Below are 16,154 nucleotides of genomic sequence, written 5' to 3' on the forward strand. Positions count from 1 at the left end.
CTAGAGCTGTAACAAAGCTTTAAGACTTGTTTCATTCTGCAGGACTTCAAAGCTAAAAGCTCAGTTTCTAAACCCCATCCCAGCTTACTCTGGATCATCACTGACCTGATATCTTCCAGCCCCAGGATTACTTCCCTCAACACACATGACCATCCTCCCCCCACCTCTTCCAAGTATGCATCTGGATTAAAAATGGTAATCTGAAGCTTGAAGACTTCACTGTTGTGTAGCAATTAAGCAACTTCAAGACCCTGCTTTGTTACAGCCCTAAAGAAGTGATGATAAACCACCACTGTTATGCAAGCTGTTGGACTAAATGCTGCAAGCCAAGCTCTGCAATAAAGAAAGCTCTTTGTTCTACAGTCCCCACCACTTGAAATGTCCATGTTTACAATGGGCAGTCGCTTATATCGGCCAAAAAGCAATAACCATTAACCATCTGCATTAATTTCAAAGGCAAAGTTGACGATTATAGTGTCTTGAACGCTCTGTTCATTTCAGGCAGAAACAGCTGTTTACACTCACTAGTTCACGCCTGGTTAAGGTGCACTGAATGTAATAAAAGAGCCTTATTGAGGCAGACTTCACTTTCCTTAGGCTTCTGAAATAGTCCGGATATGAGCCCGCAACTAAGCAAATTCACTGTGTGAAGCACTTTGAGACATTCTGATAATGTGACAAGGTGCTATATAAATGCAGGGATTTCTCTTCTTTCTTTAGATGTATTTCAGCAAAAACAAAATTGGGTTCAAATGAAGTGAAGTTGAAACACCAACTACAGAAACTTCAGTGCTGCAGCCCTAGAAAATACCAACTCACTTTCTTCTAGTCATCGACAGTCCCAAGGAAGTTAAGAATTGACATTAAGAAATGCCTTACAAAACAGTACTAGAATTTAACCCTCGTAAGTAACCTTAATTCAAAGGGAATGTACTAGGCAAAATTTTTCTTTAAACGATTTAAAAAAATTTTTTAAATGTTACTAATTATACTTAATTATACCGACCATCGCGTATGGCGGGCAAATCGCATTCGGATGAACGCGCCCGCTATAAGCAGTGAGGACTGTATATTTAAAGACAAAGCCACCAGTGCAGAAGTTTTTAAAAAAAGAAAATAATTACATGCAAGCAGAACCACACTGAACAAATCTGTAAATTGTGGCAAACAAAGATGCGTCACATGACTTCCCATGAACCTACTGTGTATTGAAATTCCAAGATGCCAAAGTAGAATGAAAGATTAGTTGTGTGCTATCAGTTTTCTTTATAAAGCACATGGATACAACATTGCTACACTCTGTCTCAAAAAGGGAATGTGGAAGAGAGAGCAAAAAACATGTCAAAATTACAAAACACATTAAGAATTAAAGGGACTGGATGTGCCCCAAAGGGAGTGTGGGTGGCCTCACATCAGGCAAAAAGAAAGTTTGATGTGGACTTCTCAGCAGTTGTGAGTGGAGAGGGATACAAGAAAGTGATCAGAGATAGTCTTAGCTGGGATTGAAGCGATGGGAGTAGAGAGGCCACGTGTTCAAGGCAAAGTGTAAAAGAGTCTGCCAGGAGCAAGACCTTGAATCAGCTATGAACTTAATGAAGCTATTACAAAGGACTACCTGCATGCTAAACACCAAAAGCAGCAGGCTATAGACAGAGCTATGTGCTCCACAACCAACAGATCAGAGGAATGCTCTGTCGCCCAGCCACAAATAGCGAAGGACAACCAGACAACTAACAGTAGGAGGCTCCACGAACACCCCCATCCTCAATTCAGCGCGTGAGTACAAGAGTTAAGGCTGAAGTGTTTGCAAGCACCCAGCTAAAAGGGCCATGGGTGGTCCTATTTGGCCTCCTCCTGTGTTTAGCCATTTCGCATCACTCCATGTGACAATAAGCAGCGAAGGTTATGGGCCCTGACAAATTCCCGGCTGTGGTGCTGAAGACTTGTGCACCAGAGCTAGCTGCTCCCCTTGCCAAGCTATTGCAGTACAGCTGTGAAACTGGCATCTGACAATATGGAACATTGCCTGTATACGTCCTATCCACAAAAACACGATAAATCTATCCTGGCTGATTATCGCCCTATCCGTCCCCTCCCAATCAGCAGTCAAGTGATGGAAGGAGTCATTAATATTGCCATCAAGCGACACCTATTCCCCAATAACCACTCACCAATGCTCATTACAGGTTCTGCCAGAACCACTTGGCTGCAGACCCTGTCACAGCTTTGATCCAGACAGATGACAGAGTCGCTGCCCTCAACATCAAGGCAGCAGTTGACTCAGTATGACACCAAGGAGACCTGGCAAAGCTCAAGTCAATGGGGAATAAAGGGAAACCCCTCCAGTTGCTGAGTCATACTTGACACAAAGGAAGATGTTTGTGGTTGTCAGAGACCAGTTATCACAGTCCCAAGACATCACTGAAGGAGTTCCTCGGGAAGACATCCTCAGATCAACCATCTTCAGCTGCTTCATCAGTGACCTTCCCACTGTCATAGGGTTAGGAGGTAGGGCTGTTTGCTGACAATTCCTGTGTTTGGCTCCATTCACAATTCCTCCGATAATGAAGCAACTCATACCAGCCTACAGCTGGACCTGAACATCCAGGCTTGGACTAATAAATGGCAGATTACATTTGCACCACATAGTTGCTGGATAATGACCATAAAAGAAAGCCCAGCTATCTCCCCATGACTTTCAGCAGCACCGTCATCAACATCTTGGCAGGTCACCAGTGACCAGAACCTGAAGTGAACCAGCCATATCAACGCCGTGATTAAAAGAGCAGGCAAAGATTGGGTACTTTGCAATGAGTGGCTCACCTCCTGACCCCTCAAAGCCTCTCCACCATCTACAAGGCTCAAGTCAGGAGTGTGATGAAATACTCACCACTCACCTGGATAGGTACAGCCACAACACTCTAAGCTAGTCAACATCCAGGACAGAGCAGTTGGCTTGATCGGTGTCGCTGCCACTGGATTTAATATTCACCCCCTCCACCACCGCTGCACTGTAGCTGCAGGATGTACGGTCTACAGGATGCACTGCAGCCATTCATCAGTGTTATTTTGACAGCACCTGCCTCCCCAGTGACCTCTACTACCAAGAAAGACAAGGGCAGCAATGTCATGGGACCATCATCTCCCATATTCCCCTCCAAGTGACTTACACATATATCCTCAATCCTTCACAGTCAATTGATCAGTATCCTGGAATTCCTTGCCGAACACCACTGTGGGAGCACAACCACAAGAATTGCAGCAATTCAAGGAGAAAGACAACCATCATCTTCTGAGGGCAACTAAGGATCGGCAATAAACGTGACCTAGCCAGCATCATCCGCACCCCTTACATGAAATACATTTCCAGTGATTGGACTTTAGCTGCACGAAAATATTGGCACACACACAAACATACAAAGAGTTAAACATCCTTCTACATAAAATGGCTGAAGAAAATATGGTGTAGGTTTCAATTTGAAAACCAGCAGCACTTTAAAACATTTTACTTTTTAAGTTGGAAGAAAGATATTGTTGCCTTAAATGAGAAGGTTCTGATGCCAATCGGACGAACGTGGTTTTGTTCATGGGAAAAAAGTCATGTGACCACAATGTTAGACGTATAACAGGCTGCAGTTAAGAGATTCTGCTGACCTGGGATTGTGGTACTGTTGCTAGAGCTAGTGTCATCCACCGGCCCAAAGAAATCGAGGTTCAGAACAGCGGAACCTCCGTTAGCTTGAGATTCAGTAACCATGTTGGTAGGCAGTCATACAGAGGGGAAGCCAGGGGAAAGGGTTGATGTGTGAAAAGGGGGCAAGACACAAACTTCAACATGCAGGTTATCATTACTACATACTATAAACATAAGCATCCAAAGTAGTTTTAGGATTAATAAGCCAATATCTAAATAAGTTAACAAGTCAACCAGCTTTACAATCAATATTAATTTACAATACATATGTAATACAGCGCACTTAATTTTGTTGTTAAAAAGAATGAAGGAATGCACTTGTTCCAATGATATAGTTGACAGTAGAAGAATTTTCATTTTAAAAAAGAAAATTACTTTCTACTTTATACTTAGAGAGACTGACAAACAAGTTACAAGCACAAAGACTCAATTGTAAAAGTAAGCAGGAAGATTTGACTGGAGTAGTTAATGGACACCAAAATAATAGAGGGGCTCATCCAGGCTTTCCTTCTATGTTTAGACAAGGCATTTGTGGGGAGGGGCTTTGATCTGACGCACATCATTAACCCTTGGAGTACTGCAGGAAGACTAATAAAATAATTATTTTGACTTTACTGTAGGACTATATTAATTTAAGATTTCACAGGTCTACATAATACTTAGAAGCATAAAATGGCAATTGTCATATAGTTGGCAACCTATGAAATTCTGTATTCAAAGGGTTAAAAGCCTATGCATGATGTAGTATTGCTAATTTCAGATGAACTTCATGTTTAAGGTCAAGCCAAATGTTAGCATGCTTTTTATATTATAAAATACTTAAAATATACGCGCACACACACACACACACACACACACAGAAAGCTCAACTCAGTTTCTTAAGTGCGCTAGATACTATAACTGATGTGTCAAGTATGATTCAACATTCAAAAGCAATTAACATTTTTAGCAAATTGGTTAGCGGTCTTATTCCATTTGTTACAGTAAATTTAACAAATATTTGCTTGGGCAGCTGTGCAATTAAAAAATGTATTTCATAAAATAGGGATAAGAGTGTATCCCAGGGAGGTAAGACAGATTCTGTGACATGTTAATTTCAATGATTTGATAGCTTAATGCTGCACTTCCTGCAATTAGAATCAATTTAATATAGTATAAATTGAAATTTAGCACAAATATAGACATGTATCATTGTACTTGCCTCTGTTCAATTAAGTAATTGAGTGTGTATACATATTATATATATATATATATATCTCTCTTAAAAATGTACTGCCTTTGGTGTAGGCAGAAATTATTTTTAAAAATTTAATATTGCAGCTCCCCACATTAAGAATTCAAATATTTTTCGTGAGGCTGTTAACAGGAAATATCACTTCAAAACTTAAGAAAATTGTTTGATTGTTAATGCAATTACAAAATCAGCTTTTTTAGGTAATATAATTTAGCATATCAATATTGCATAGTTTTGTACAGTTATTGTAATAGAGGGAAAAAGTTAATAAATTGTGAAAGCCAGCCAGCAGACTTAGAGGTGCACTATTAGCCTTCGAATGCTCACCTATTGTCATTTATATTTGTGTAGATGTGCTTATGTAATTAGACTAGCACAGATCAGCAAAGCAAGGCTAAAAGAAAGCCTGGATTTCCACAGTGAGAAAGAAATGGAAAAAAAAAATCAGCAGAGAGAAGTCTGTCTGAACTTGGTAGGTTTCTTAACTCTAGCTCTGGTGCTAGAGGCTCTACGCAGAGACGTACCATCAAATGGATTAGTAAGGCCACTGCTACTCCAGTCAAACTGGACCGGCGGGACGTGTTCCTAGGGAGAGAAAAAAAATTACATCACACTGAAACTGTTAAGTGTAAACATTGTGTGCTAACAGGAGAAAAATGTCTTCAGCTGCAAAATGAATATCAAGAGTTGTGTTGAGTTTTTCTTAACTCTACTGCAATTACACAGCATTTTTGACTCTCAAAGAATTTTACATTATGTTAATCTAAGACTCTGTTCTCTAAAGCAGTGACAAAGGAGACATCTAAGTAAACACCTCCAACAGCTTGGAGGTGAAGTCACTGTCTCTATGAACCATACAGACCATAAAAGGTACCAGGTTCCACTCTTGGTTTGTAGTGAGTTAACTGATTTCAATCCAGGCAACGGTACCTCTGTGCTAAGAAAGGGAAAATCATCTAGGTTCCAGTTCCTCATCACTATGCAGTAACCTTGTCGGCGTGTGCGCCTGTGCAGGGATTGGGTTCAGTTCTGATGCCCTTTATAATTGAATAACCCCATGGCGCTCAAATGTCAAGACTAATACTTCAATAATGGTCACTCAGCTGAGGTGCCAGAACTGTGCTCCAGCAAGAGAGTCAATGTCTTTGAGAGCAGGAGCAGAGAAAAGGGGGATTAAGAAAACTGATGGGGTTGTGAAGAACTTTTTCTATCTCAAAATACCTTGGAGCATACCAAATAACATTTTGGAAGGAGAATGCATCGTTAAGAAAATCCCTTTGTGAACCTTTTATGAACAGGCTCTGCAAATCTATTAACTCCTGACTTTTAAAACAAAACAGAAAATGCTGGAAACAGGCTGCAGGTCAGTCAGCATCTGTGGAGAGAACAGACAAGTCAATATTTCAGGTGCAGATCCTTCTTCAAAACTGAAAAATAAGAGCTGGATAGATATATTACAAACATTTCAGATGCAGAGTCTTTGCAGATGGATCCACAGTCAAAACGTTTGCTTGTCTGCTCTCTCCACAGATGCCGAGTGACCTGCTGTGTGTTTCCAGCATTTTCTGCTATTGTTTCACAATTTCCAGCATTTGCAGTAGTTTTTAAACTCCTGACTTCTCCCAGCTAGACCTTCAATACATGTTACATCCCTACTGCTCCCCATTGCTCACGCATACCAGAAGCAGAAAATTACTATCCTCATCAGCAACTGAAAGCCAGAGAGATTTCAAAAAAATGTAGTGGAAGATGCAACAGTAGAACTTTATCTCCCTCAATTACATCTCCATTCAGAAGCAGTAAAATATGGAGATCATAAAACATCAGTAATGAAAATCAATCTCAAGGTTTTATCTCCTGGTCTTACAACTTCCACTAAGTGCATCAAGCATCAAAATAAAATAACTTCTTGCCTGTGGCAAATGTGATTACTGTAATATGTTGAAGTAGCCAGAAAAACAGCTAGGTGAGGTAGCTCGGTGAGTACACTCGTCAACGTGCTGGTGGAATGGTGCACAACTCTAATTATAGAATCATAGAAGTTACAACATGGAAACAGGCCCTTCGGCCCAACATGTCCATGTCGCCCAGTTTATACCACTAAGCTAGTCCCAATTGCCTGCACTTGGCCCATATCCCTCGATACCCATCTTCCCCATGTAACTGTCCAAATGCTTTTTAAAAGACAAAATTGTACCCGCCTCTACTACTGCCTCTGGCAGCTCGTTCCAGACACTCACCACCCTTTGAGTGAAAAAATTGCCCCTCTGGATCCTTTTGTATCTCTCCCCTCTCACCTTAAATCCCAACAAAAATAAGGAATGGGGAGAAGGGAAAGCAAGTCAATTTGGGATTTCTCATGCACCTGTCAGTCGCAGAAGTGTGGATGAGGCTGTTTCTTTGTGCACAGTTGGGTATAGACAGATTAGTTACCTTGGTAGGGTCTTTATTCACAGAATGCAAGCATTCTTGATACACCGCAAGAGCTCTATTGGTCCTGGAGAGCCACATATTAGACAAACCATTGTCTTGACACCCGACTGCCTTTCATAGAAGGCAGCAATGGGCATGATATGGGATCAATGGAGCATGCATGCATTCAACCATCCATTTAGCTATACTTTAGAATCATTGAATCTTACAGTACAGGAGACGGCCATTCGGCCCACCATGCATGTGCCGGCCCTTTGAAAAAGCTGTCAATTTAGTCCCACACCCCAGCTTTTTCCCCATTACCCTGCAAATTAGTCCTCTTCAAGTATTTGTCCAATTGCCTTTTGAAAGTTCCTGTGGAATCTGCTTCCACCGCCCTTTCAGGTAGTGCATTCCAGATCTTAACAACCCTCTGAAAAAATTTCTCCATTTCCCCTCTAGTTCTTTTGCCAATTATTTTAAATCTGTGACCTCTGGTTACCGATCCACTTGCCAGAGGAAACAGTTTCGCCCTATTTGCTCTATCAAAATTCTTCATAACTTTGAATACCTTTATTAGGTCTCCCCTTAACCTTCTCTGTTCTGAGAACAATCCCAGCTTCTCCAGTCTCTCCACGAAACTGAAGTCCTTCATCCCTGGTATCATCCTGGTAAACCTCCTCTGTACCCTCTCCAAGGCCTTGACATCCTTCCTAAATGTGGTGCCCAGAATTGTACACAAAGTACAACTCTAATTTGTTCAAAGTCTTACCAAAGGTCTTTGTTCCATAGTAAAGGAATAACAGTCTGGTTTTATGGTAGTGTTCGATGTGCTTGACAAAGCTTTAGAGCTCTGTGAGCATCTAGGCAGTCTGATAATCCAATTGCTAAAAATTATGGAGCAATGATCTCGTTCTAAGAACTATCCGGAGAATTACAGATTATGGGGTTGGTCTATAATGAAGAGACACATTCACTTGCATGCTGATGCAACCAATAATAGTCTTCCAAGAAAGGAATTTTAAGTCATTTGAACTCATTGGTTTAAACAGATGGTTCAACGATTTTTGTAAATCTAGATTACAGTCCCAATTTGGGATTAACAGAGGTCCAGCTAGGTATAATTTCCTTAAAACAGGATACCAATGGGGATCCCCTCTAATGAGCCTGTGAATAAAGGTTTGTAGGAGGCTAAGATGGTTGCAATGTACACTCCAGTAGAACTGGCTTCAGCCCAATTTTAAACAAATATTGTAACATAAACTGAAGTTAGTGCACAAAATAGGATTAAAAGATTTAATGGAACTTAATACAAATCATTTTGGTACTATATTGATAGTCAATGTCCTTTGAGAACTCACTAGAATATTACTACTCAGGGGGGCATTGTCTCTTAATAACCAAGCATTAAGTGGAACATTCCTGGATTTGGGTAAAAGATTCTAGCTGAAACATCAGATCCCCTCCGTCAAGCAGTGGAAGAGAATCATTACTTTCATGGTCTATATGGGGTATTATCATGATTTCTGAATCAACATGGGATCAGGGGAAAGGCATTGAATAACCTCATTATCCATGAAACTGAAAGACCATCCAACTTCTATGCTCATGTTGCTTTTATTCTGGAACAAATACATGGAAACTGATTGTTGCCCAGAGAGGTAAACATGTCTATGTCCAAGTATCCCTATATCACAATTATTTACTGAACATTCTCCGGATGAATTTGTCACTGTCGAAGGTGCATCTTTAAACAGCTGAGAGCAGCTGCAGTTTTGTTGTCTAACTATCAAATATTGGGCAGAAAGTGATATTTTCTGATTGAGACACCAAAAAGCCAAATGAACTTCACCAGGCATGGAGTCCAAGAGTAAGTATTTCTCTGTTTGTTCAAATAAAGAACGACAGCAGTATTGTCCATCCAGACACACACTGACCTTTCCCAAACTAAAGGCTGGAAATGAGCTATAGTCAAATCTACAAACCTCAGTTCAAGGAAATGGATATGCCATCTGGATTGCCACCGAGGCCCTCTGCCCTGGACCAGTTTCTCATGGAGGAGGGCTCTCCAACCCACTAGGGAAGCATCAAAAATAAAGAGGATGCTGTTTTCTTGCATCCACCAGAAGTGATTACGAACCAATACTCCAATAGTCCTTACTTGAAAGGACTAAGATATTGACTGGGGGATACTGAAGAATATTTAACTGAAGGGCTCTTATACAACCAGGAATTTCCTATGTTCCTCATTTCCTCAACTCTTGTTGCCTTCAACCCAAATATGCATAAACAAAGGGAGGCTAAATGACAGCGGTACCTTTGGAGATATACCTAATCTCTGAGCATTTTGAATTGGTCCATGCAGAGAAAAACATTTTGAAGAGAAAATGCATAACAAAGTTCAAAATCTAATCCTGAGAGGCAACCAACTGGGATTTTTCACAATTAACCTGACACAGTCAACCACAACATCCTCCTCCAAAGCCTCTCTTTTGTCATCCAGCTCAGTGGGACTGCCCTGGCTTGGTTCCATTCCTACCTATCCAATTGTAGTTACAGCATCTCCAGCGATGGCCTCTCTTCCCAGCCAAAGGATCTATATACTTGACCCCCTCCTCTTCCTCATCTACAGACCTGGTGTTGAGCTTCCACAAGTGCTGCCCACACCCAACTTTACATCTCCACTACCCCATTTCAACCCCTCCCCTGCCTGTGTTGTTAGATACCTTATTGGACATCCAGTCTTGGAAAAGCCACAATTTCATCCAGTTATTGTCTTTAGCCTGCGCCTCAAATTCTGTACCCTTGGTACTCGCCTCCATATCTCTAACTTCCTCCAGCCCCATAAACCCTCCTCCACCCCAAACTCTCCATCCACGACTCTGCTCTCTTGTGCTTGCCCCCTCCCTTTGCCTCAGCATTGGCCTGTAGAATTCCAGGCACTAAACCATCACTATTCAAGTTCCCTCTCCTCCTTTAAGATCCTCCTTAAAACCCACATGATTGACCAGCGGTTTGTTATCCTCCTGGTATCTCCTCCTTTGGTTCAGCATCCATGTGTTTGATCACTCCTCTGTGAAGCTGAGTTTTCTACATTAAAGATGCTATATAAATACAAGTTGTAGTTCCGATAAAATTAAGAAATTATTCTATAACAGTGCTAAAGCAATTGTGTTTATAATTACATCATTTTTATAATGATCCCATATAGACTATATAATATACTTCAGAAACAGTGCAGAATAATAGATTTATGCTAAATCTTGGACAAGTAGAATTACCAGTTCTTTGCTCATCAATAGAATAAACTCATACACCATCCTCATTGCCCTTAATTTATAATGCAAATTAATTTTCGTTCAAAATTGGTATGCATTAAAAATAGTGGGGCAGTTACTTTTTATTTACATTCATCTTAATTTGTTTGTTGGGTGGCAAATTGTGTAACTGAAATTTTGAATATATTACACAAGTTGCATCCATAATTCTCCACGTTAAGTTTTCCAACCTCTGCCTCATTACTGTGGAGAGTTCTTAAATGAGCAAGGTATTTCCCCACAAGGGGACAGAGAGTTAGATGATCAGTCACCCAAATCATTCTAGCAGTCAGCTACAAAAATCAGTGTTCAGGCCTGGGAACAGGTCGCCAATCCACCTTCTTGCCAGGGGAAGTTTGTGACGCAATGAGACTTCAGAAAAATGTTGAGATGGAAAGAACAGGAAGAGAAAGTTATATTATAAAAAAAAAGCTCGGCAACATACAAGCATTAGGACAAAATTATCCTCCTCCTCTATCCCCTTAACCAGCTTACTGGTAAATACAAGCAAGAGGCTATAAATAGATATGTATCATTTAATAGTGAAAACAGAAAGGTAGTTTATCATTACCTGGGTTTGATGAGATGTGGAAGTACTCATCTCTGAGGGTGAAATGCTTGCAGTTGGTGTTTGACCTATTGAAGCTATCTTCTCTGCAGCCGATATTGGTTTTACTGGTTCTTTGGTGGGTTCTAACATGCCCTGAAACAAACAAAAAATTAAGGTACAGAAACAAAGTATACTCTAAATGGCAGATTTTGTGATTATATGCTCCTGGCATGCAGCCTTGCCTACAGGAAATAACAATCGGGAAATTGCACATGCACAGCCCATGAGTTCTGTCCAGCAAAATAGAGACAAAGTGGCTGCACCTCACAATTTCCCAATTATGTGCTCCCAAGCAGGTGAGAATCTATGTTAGCAGCGTGCAGTTGCAAAATTTACCTTTTAAGCTCTTACCAAATGAATAAAATAAGAATCATTAGTAACAAATAAAAGATATACTGGGTTATCTGTAACACCTATCTAAATGGTCTTCAATTTCTACCAATGACTGAATATTAAGGTTACCAGAAAAGCTGCAGAGCACTGTACTCTTGATTGTAATAATGCCTGCCAAAACACATTATTCATAAATTGAAACAATAACAGACTTAAAGTTAAAACAATTTTAGCAGGCATCGTGTAGACCCATTTGTTGCTGGTTAACTGTGGTGATGGAGAGTGGTCCAAGGAGTGGAACACCATCACTGCAGACTGCAATACTGCCTATAGAAGCAGAGGTGATTGATAGCTGATAGGCCAATTTTATTTTCACTTTTTATGTTGATGAGTTGGATGATCTTTCTTGGAATAACATGACACCCATTTTAGTTTACTGACACGAGCAGAGCAAATGACAATTGTCAAAAATCTGCGAACATTTAAGAATTGCAAACTAAATTTAAACACAGAATTCATACAGCAAGCCCAATTTCTTTGCTTTTCAAATATTAAGAATTTGGGAATCAAGAAATTCCAGAGCAAGAACGACAATCAATTTCCATCAATGCTTTTCTATCAACTCTGTGTAAAGCTAAGTAAACCACAATCTGTTATAGTTACCACATAATCCATTCTACAGGTATTGGCTGCAATAGCATAAAGTTATATCTGTGGGTTTTTTTAATATATAAAGAGCACTGTGCAATACTTCTAGACTGTACTAGTGCAAAAGGGTTTCCAGTTCATTAAAACATTCATGACCTGTAGAATGGATTTTACAGAAACTGAATTAAGAATGTGTCCACGGTTCAGGAGAAGCAGAATTTACAATCTAGCTTTGGTTGCAATTTTTGAATATATCAATTCATGTATAAAAACAAATGATAAAAATATACTTGTGTACATAGAATATCATTAAAAGTGTATCTATTCTGTGCAGAGATAATTTTTTAAACAAGAGTTCAGAAGATGCATGCACTGAAAGTCTTTTACACAAAATATTTGCCAGATAAACTAATAAAACAGTATCCCCTTCTCCCTATCCCCATGTCCAACACCACAGGATATCAACTAGCTGTTTCATGTCACCCCACTACATTAGTGAATCTGTAAACATAGTAACTTCTAAAAGTAATTGAATGTTAACATTCAATCTCTAAATTCGCATATTAGAATGGCCATAACCCAATGGAACTCAAAAAGTACCCACCCTTAAGATTATTTTGGTTCCATCATTTTCTTGAGTGAGGGGGAGGGGTGTAAAACTACCTCTGTTAGTCATGCCATATAACAGAATACCTCAATTTAAACTAATTATGAAACATTACTGAATGTTGAGAACACATTTAGTTCCATCAAATCATTGCAAAATTACATTTGAAGTGCCAATTTATAAATAGTTGATCACCTGTTGTGTTGCAGACAAAAATAAAAGTTGTGTCTCTTGCTACACTGCGATCTCTACTTGTCTTCCATTTCTAATTGTTCATCTGTGTGTCTTTCATTCTTTGTCACCCTTCTCTCGCTCACTCTGTACGTAGCACACTTTCATGGTCATTTCTGTATCACTTGGTTTGAATCCCATCACATTGTTTAGTGATTCAGAACATTCTAATAAATTGAACTCTTTTGCACTTTATATCTGAGAGCATATACCCATTTCTTAGGTACAAAAGTATTGCAGCTGAAGTATTTACCATAATTTTCTCAGCCATCAATATTTTGGCGATAAGCATAATGCAGCAGCAAATTTTCTGTAATAACTACAATTTTCGTATAAAATGACCAGCAACAGAGCCTACCAAAACACAAGCAGCCTCAGTCTTGGACTACAATTTTTCCATTCAAAAGAGACCAAGAACTAAACAAGCACAGGCCATGCAACAATTGGAAAAAAAAAATCAAAGCCAAATCAAACCTCTCATAGGATATAGAGGCACTTGGAGAGGGGGCAAAAAATATTCACATGGATGACACCAGAACTGAAGATATCATCAGGAAAGGCTGAACAGGTTCGGAAAAAAGACTGAGGAGTGACCTGATAGAGGACTTTAAGATAATGAAAGGGTAGATGTAGAGAAAATGTTTCCACTTGTAGGGGAACCCAAAACTAGAGGCCATAAATATAAAATAGTCACTAATAAATCCAATAGGGAATTCAGGAGAAACTTCTTTACCCAGAGAGTGGTGAGAATGTGGAACTCGCTACCACAAGGAGTAGTTGAGGCAAATAACAGATGCATTTAAGGGGAAGCTAGATAAGCACATGAGGAAGAAAGGAAGAGAAGGATATACTGATAGAGTGAGATGAAGTAGGGAGGGAGGAGGCGCGTGTGGAGCATAAATGCCGGCAAAGACCAGTAAGGCCGAATGGCCTGTTTCTGTGCTGTAGTTTCAATGTAATTCGATGTAATTCCTTTGGGAAAGGGGAAGTAAGTAAAGTTTTCTTTTTGGAGTCGAGGTGGTTCCTTGCTGACACCAGTTGATTGATGTTCAAAACCAAGCCTATCCTGTGTAGCAGACTAGGCAATCTGACAGTTGAACCAGGGCACGTTAAAGTCCATCTCACTATTGGAACCTGGATGGGTAGTCCTGTCAATCGGCAACTGGGCACCTTCCCATTTGGCTCCAGATAACCCTGGAAACCAATGCCCCAACAGATAGGGCATTCTATACTGGTAAGCTGTACTGTATTAGCCAGTTAAAATCCAGCAGTATTCCTGCTCACACTGGAGGGTCCCTAAGCTTAGGATCTGCCAACCTGCACCTAAACACGGAAGTTAAGTAGTAAGCTATCTCCATCAGGAGAGTGTACGCACATTACATTGGGCAAACAAAAATTCTACAGTTGCAGATTTCTCAGTAGCCTGGTTCAGAGACTCTTGAACATGGTGATAGGGTTCCGATTGTGTCAAATGGATAACCAAAATAAAAACACAATACCAAGATATTGCTAGTGTTCAGTTAGTTAACAAGCAAAAGGGCAATTATCATGAATATTCTGGAAATAAGCTGGTGTTAAATTGAAATCCACCATAAAGAATGGATAGCTTTACATAAACACAGTAAGCAAATCTACTTTACACCAAGAAGCAATTTACACAAGGTGATATTGCCACTTACTGTATTGTTTGATAGTCATTTTCTTTGTCTACAACAAATCTACCTTAATGTTAGATTGTTAAGAGGGTTTCTGCATTTGATTTATTTTAACATTTGAAACACCATTCAGATGAAATTTGTTGCATGCACTATAATATATTTACCAACATTTTGCATTGTTTTAATATTCAGGAAATCAAAATTACCCAAGCGTACAAAGCTGAAATAAAAGGTGACTAAAATGTCATAGTGAAGCAATTGTACAACTTCAAGTTAAACTTACCAGACCAGATGCATATGCAGGAACTATGACAGGCTGTTTCCTCTGCCCTGTAAACAACTTTTGAAACAGAAACAATTACAATCATACTTGTCACTTTATTAACTATCGTATGCAGTGAAAATATCAAATCAACAACATTTAGGAAATAAAGTATATTTAATGATCTTGAATCTCATCAAGCTGATGCATAAACAGCTTTCTAATTCCATTTAATTGATGGTCAGCTACTTAAAAGTTTCAGTTTTCTTTTTAAAAAAGAACCTAAGTTCACCTATAAATTGATAACTTGCATTTACTGAAAGTTCTGTCTCATCTTGGCTCAGTTGATGGCAGCATTTCCACTCGATTGTGGGTTTGAGCTCATAATCTAAGCTGAAACTTCAGTGCAGTACTGATGAATGACTGCACTGTCAAAAGTGTCATCCTTCAGAAAGGACATTAAACCTATGCCATAACTGCCTGTTCTTGTGGTTAATGTAGACATTAAAGATTACATGGCAGTTTTCAAAGATAAGGGAGCTCTCCTCTCCAATACTCCTCTTAACCAACATAACCAAAAAAAATTAACTGATTGTTCTTCTCATTGCTGTTTGTGAGACATTGTTGCTGCAGAATGACTGTCACATTTGCCCAAAGAACAGTCAGTGCACTTCAGAAAGGAATGAATGTGAAATACAGTCGTTTCAACATGAAAAGGAGCTGCATAAACACAAGCCTCATTTTTCTTTACATTTATGTATGCTAATTTTAAAACTGTTTACTTCAAATAGAGAGAATAGGTTCCATTTGTCACACTGTGGTTTACTGCACAAGAAATAAATGAAATGCAATTTCCCCTTTTTCCCCAAACCCCATAACTTACTATGTTTCTGGTATCAATTCCCAGGGAAATCAGAAGCTTTTTGTTGCTGTGGGAACCACCCCACTGGTACCTCAGGCCATGAGCATCATCCACGTCTTGCAGCTCAGTCCACACAGACAACAACTCCCTGTACAACCCACAAGAAATCACAAGGCTATTGAGCACAACACATGACTCAGCAGCTTAAGCATTGCTTCTCGAAGTATTTCATTTACAGTAACTCACATACTGTTGTTATAGATTCTATTTTAATTTCTATTCATTT

General features: G+C 39.6%; 1 protein-coding gene across 4 annotated transcripts in view; it reads right to left on the reverse strand.

Annotated features, from left to right (window-relative positions):
• The window catches only part of LOC137324802 (aftiphilin-like), a 77,952-nt gene that overhangs the window by 25,758 nt on the left and 36,040 nt on the right, over window positions 1-16,154 (reverse strand). For 3 of the 4 annotated variants that reach the window (XM_067989514.1, XM_067989512.1, XM_067989513.1), the window contains exons 4-8: window positions 15,890-16,016; window positions 15,028-15,084; window positions 11,229-11,360; window positions 5,453-5,513; window positions 3,655-3,738 (exon numbers count right to left, since the gene is read on the reverse strand). In XM_067989514.1, coding sequence (XP_067845615.1) covers window positions 3,655-3,738; window positions 5,453-5,513; window positions 11,229-11,360; window positions 15,028-15,084; window positions 15,890-16,016 — 461 coding nt within the window. The remainder of the gene's footprint in view (window positions 1-3,654; window positions 3,739-5,452; window positions 5,514-11,228; window positions 11,361-15,027; window positions 15,085-15,889; window positions 16,017-16,154) is intronic. The other variant, XM_067989515.1, reaches the window with a different exon arrangement.

This window comes from Heptranchias perlo, chromosome 8 (assembly GCF_035084215.1).
Source record: "Heptranchias perlo isolate sHepPer1 chromosome 8, sHepPer1.hap1, whole genome shotgun sequence".
Classification (NCBI taxonomy): domain Eukaryota; kingdom Metazoa; phylum Chordata; class Chondrichthyes; order Hexanchiformes; family Hexanchidae; genus Heptranchias; species Heptranchias perlo.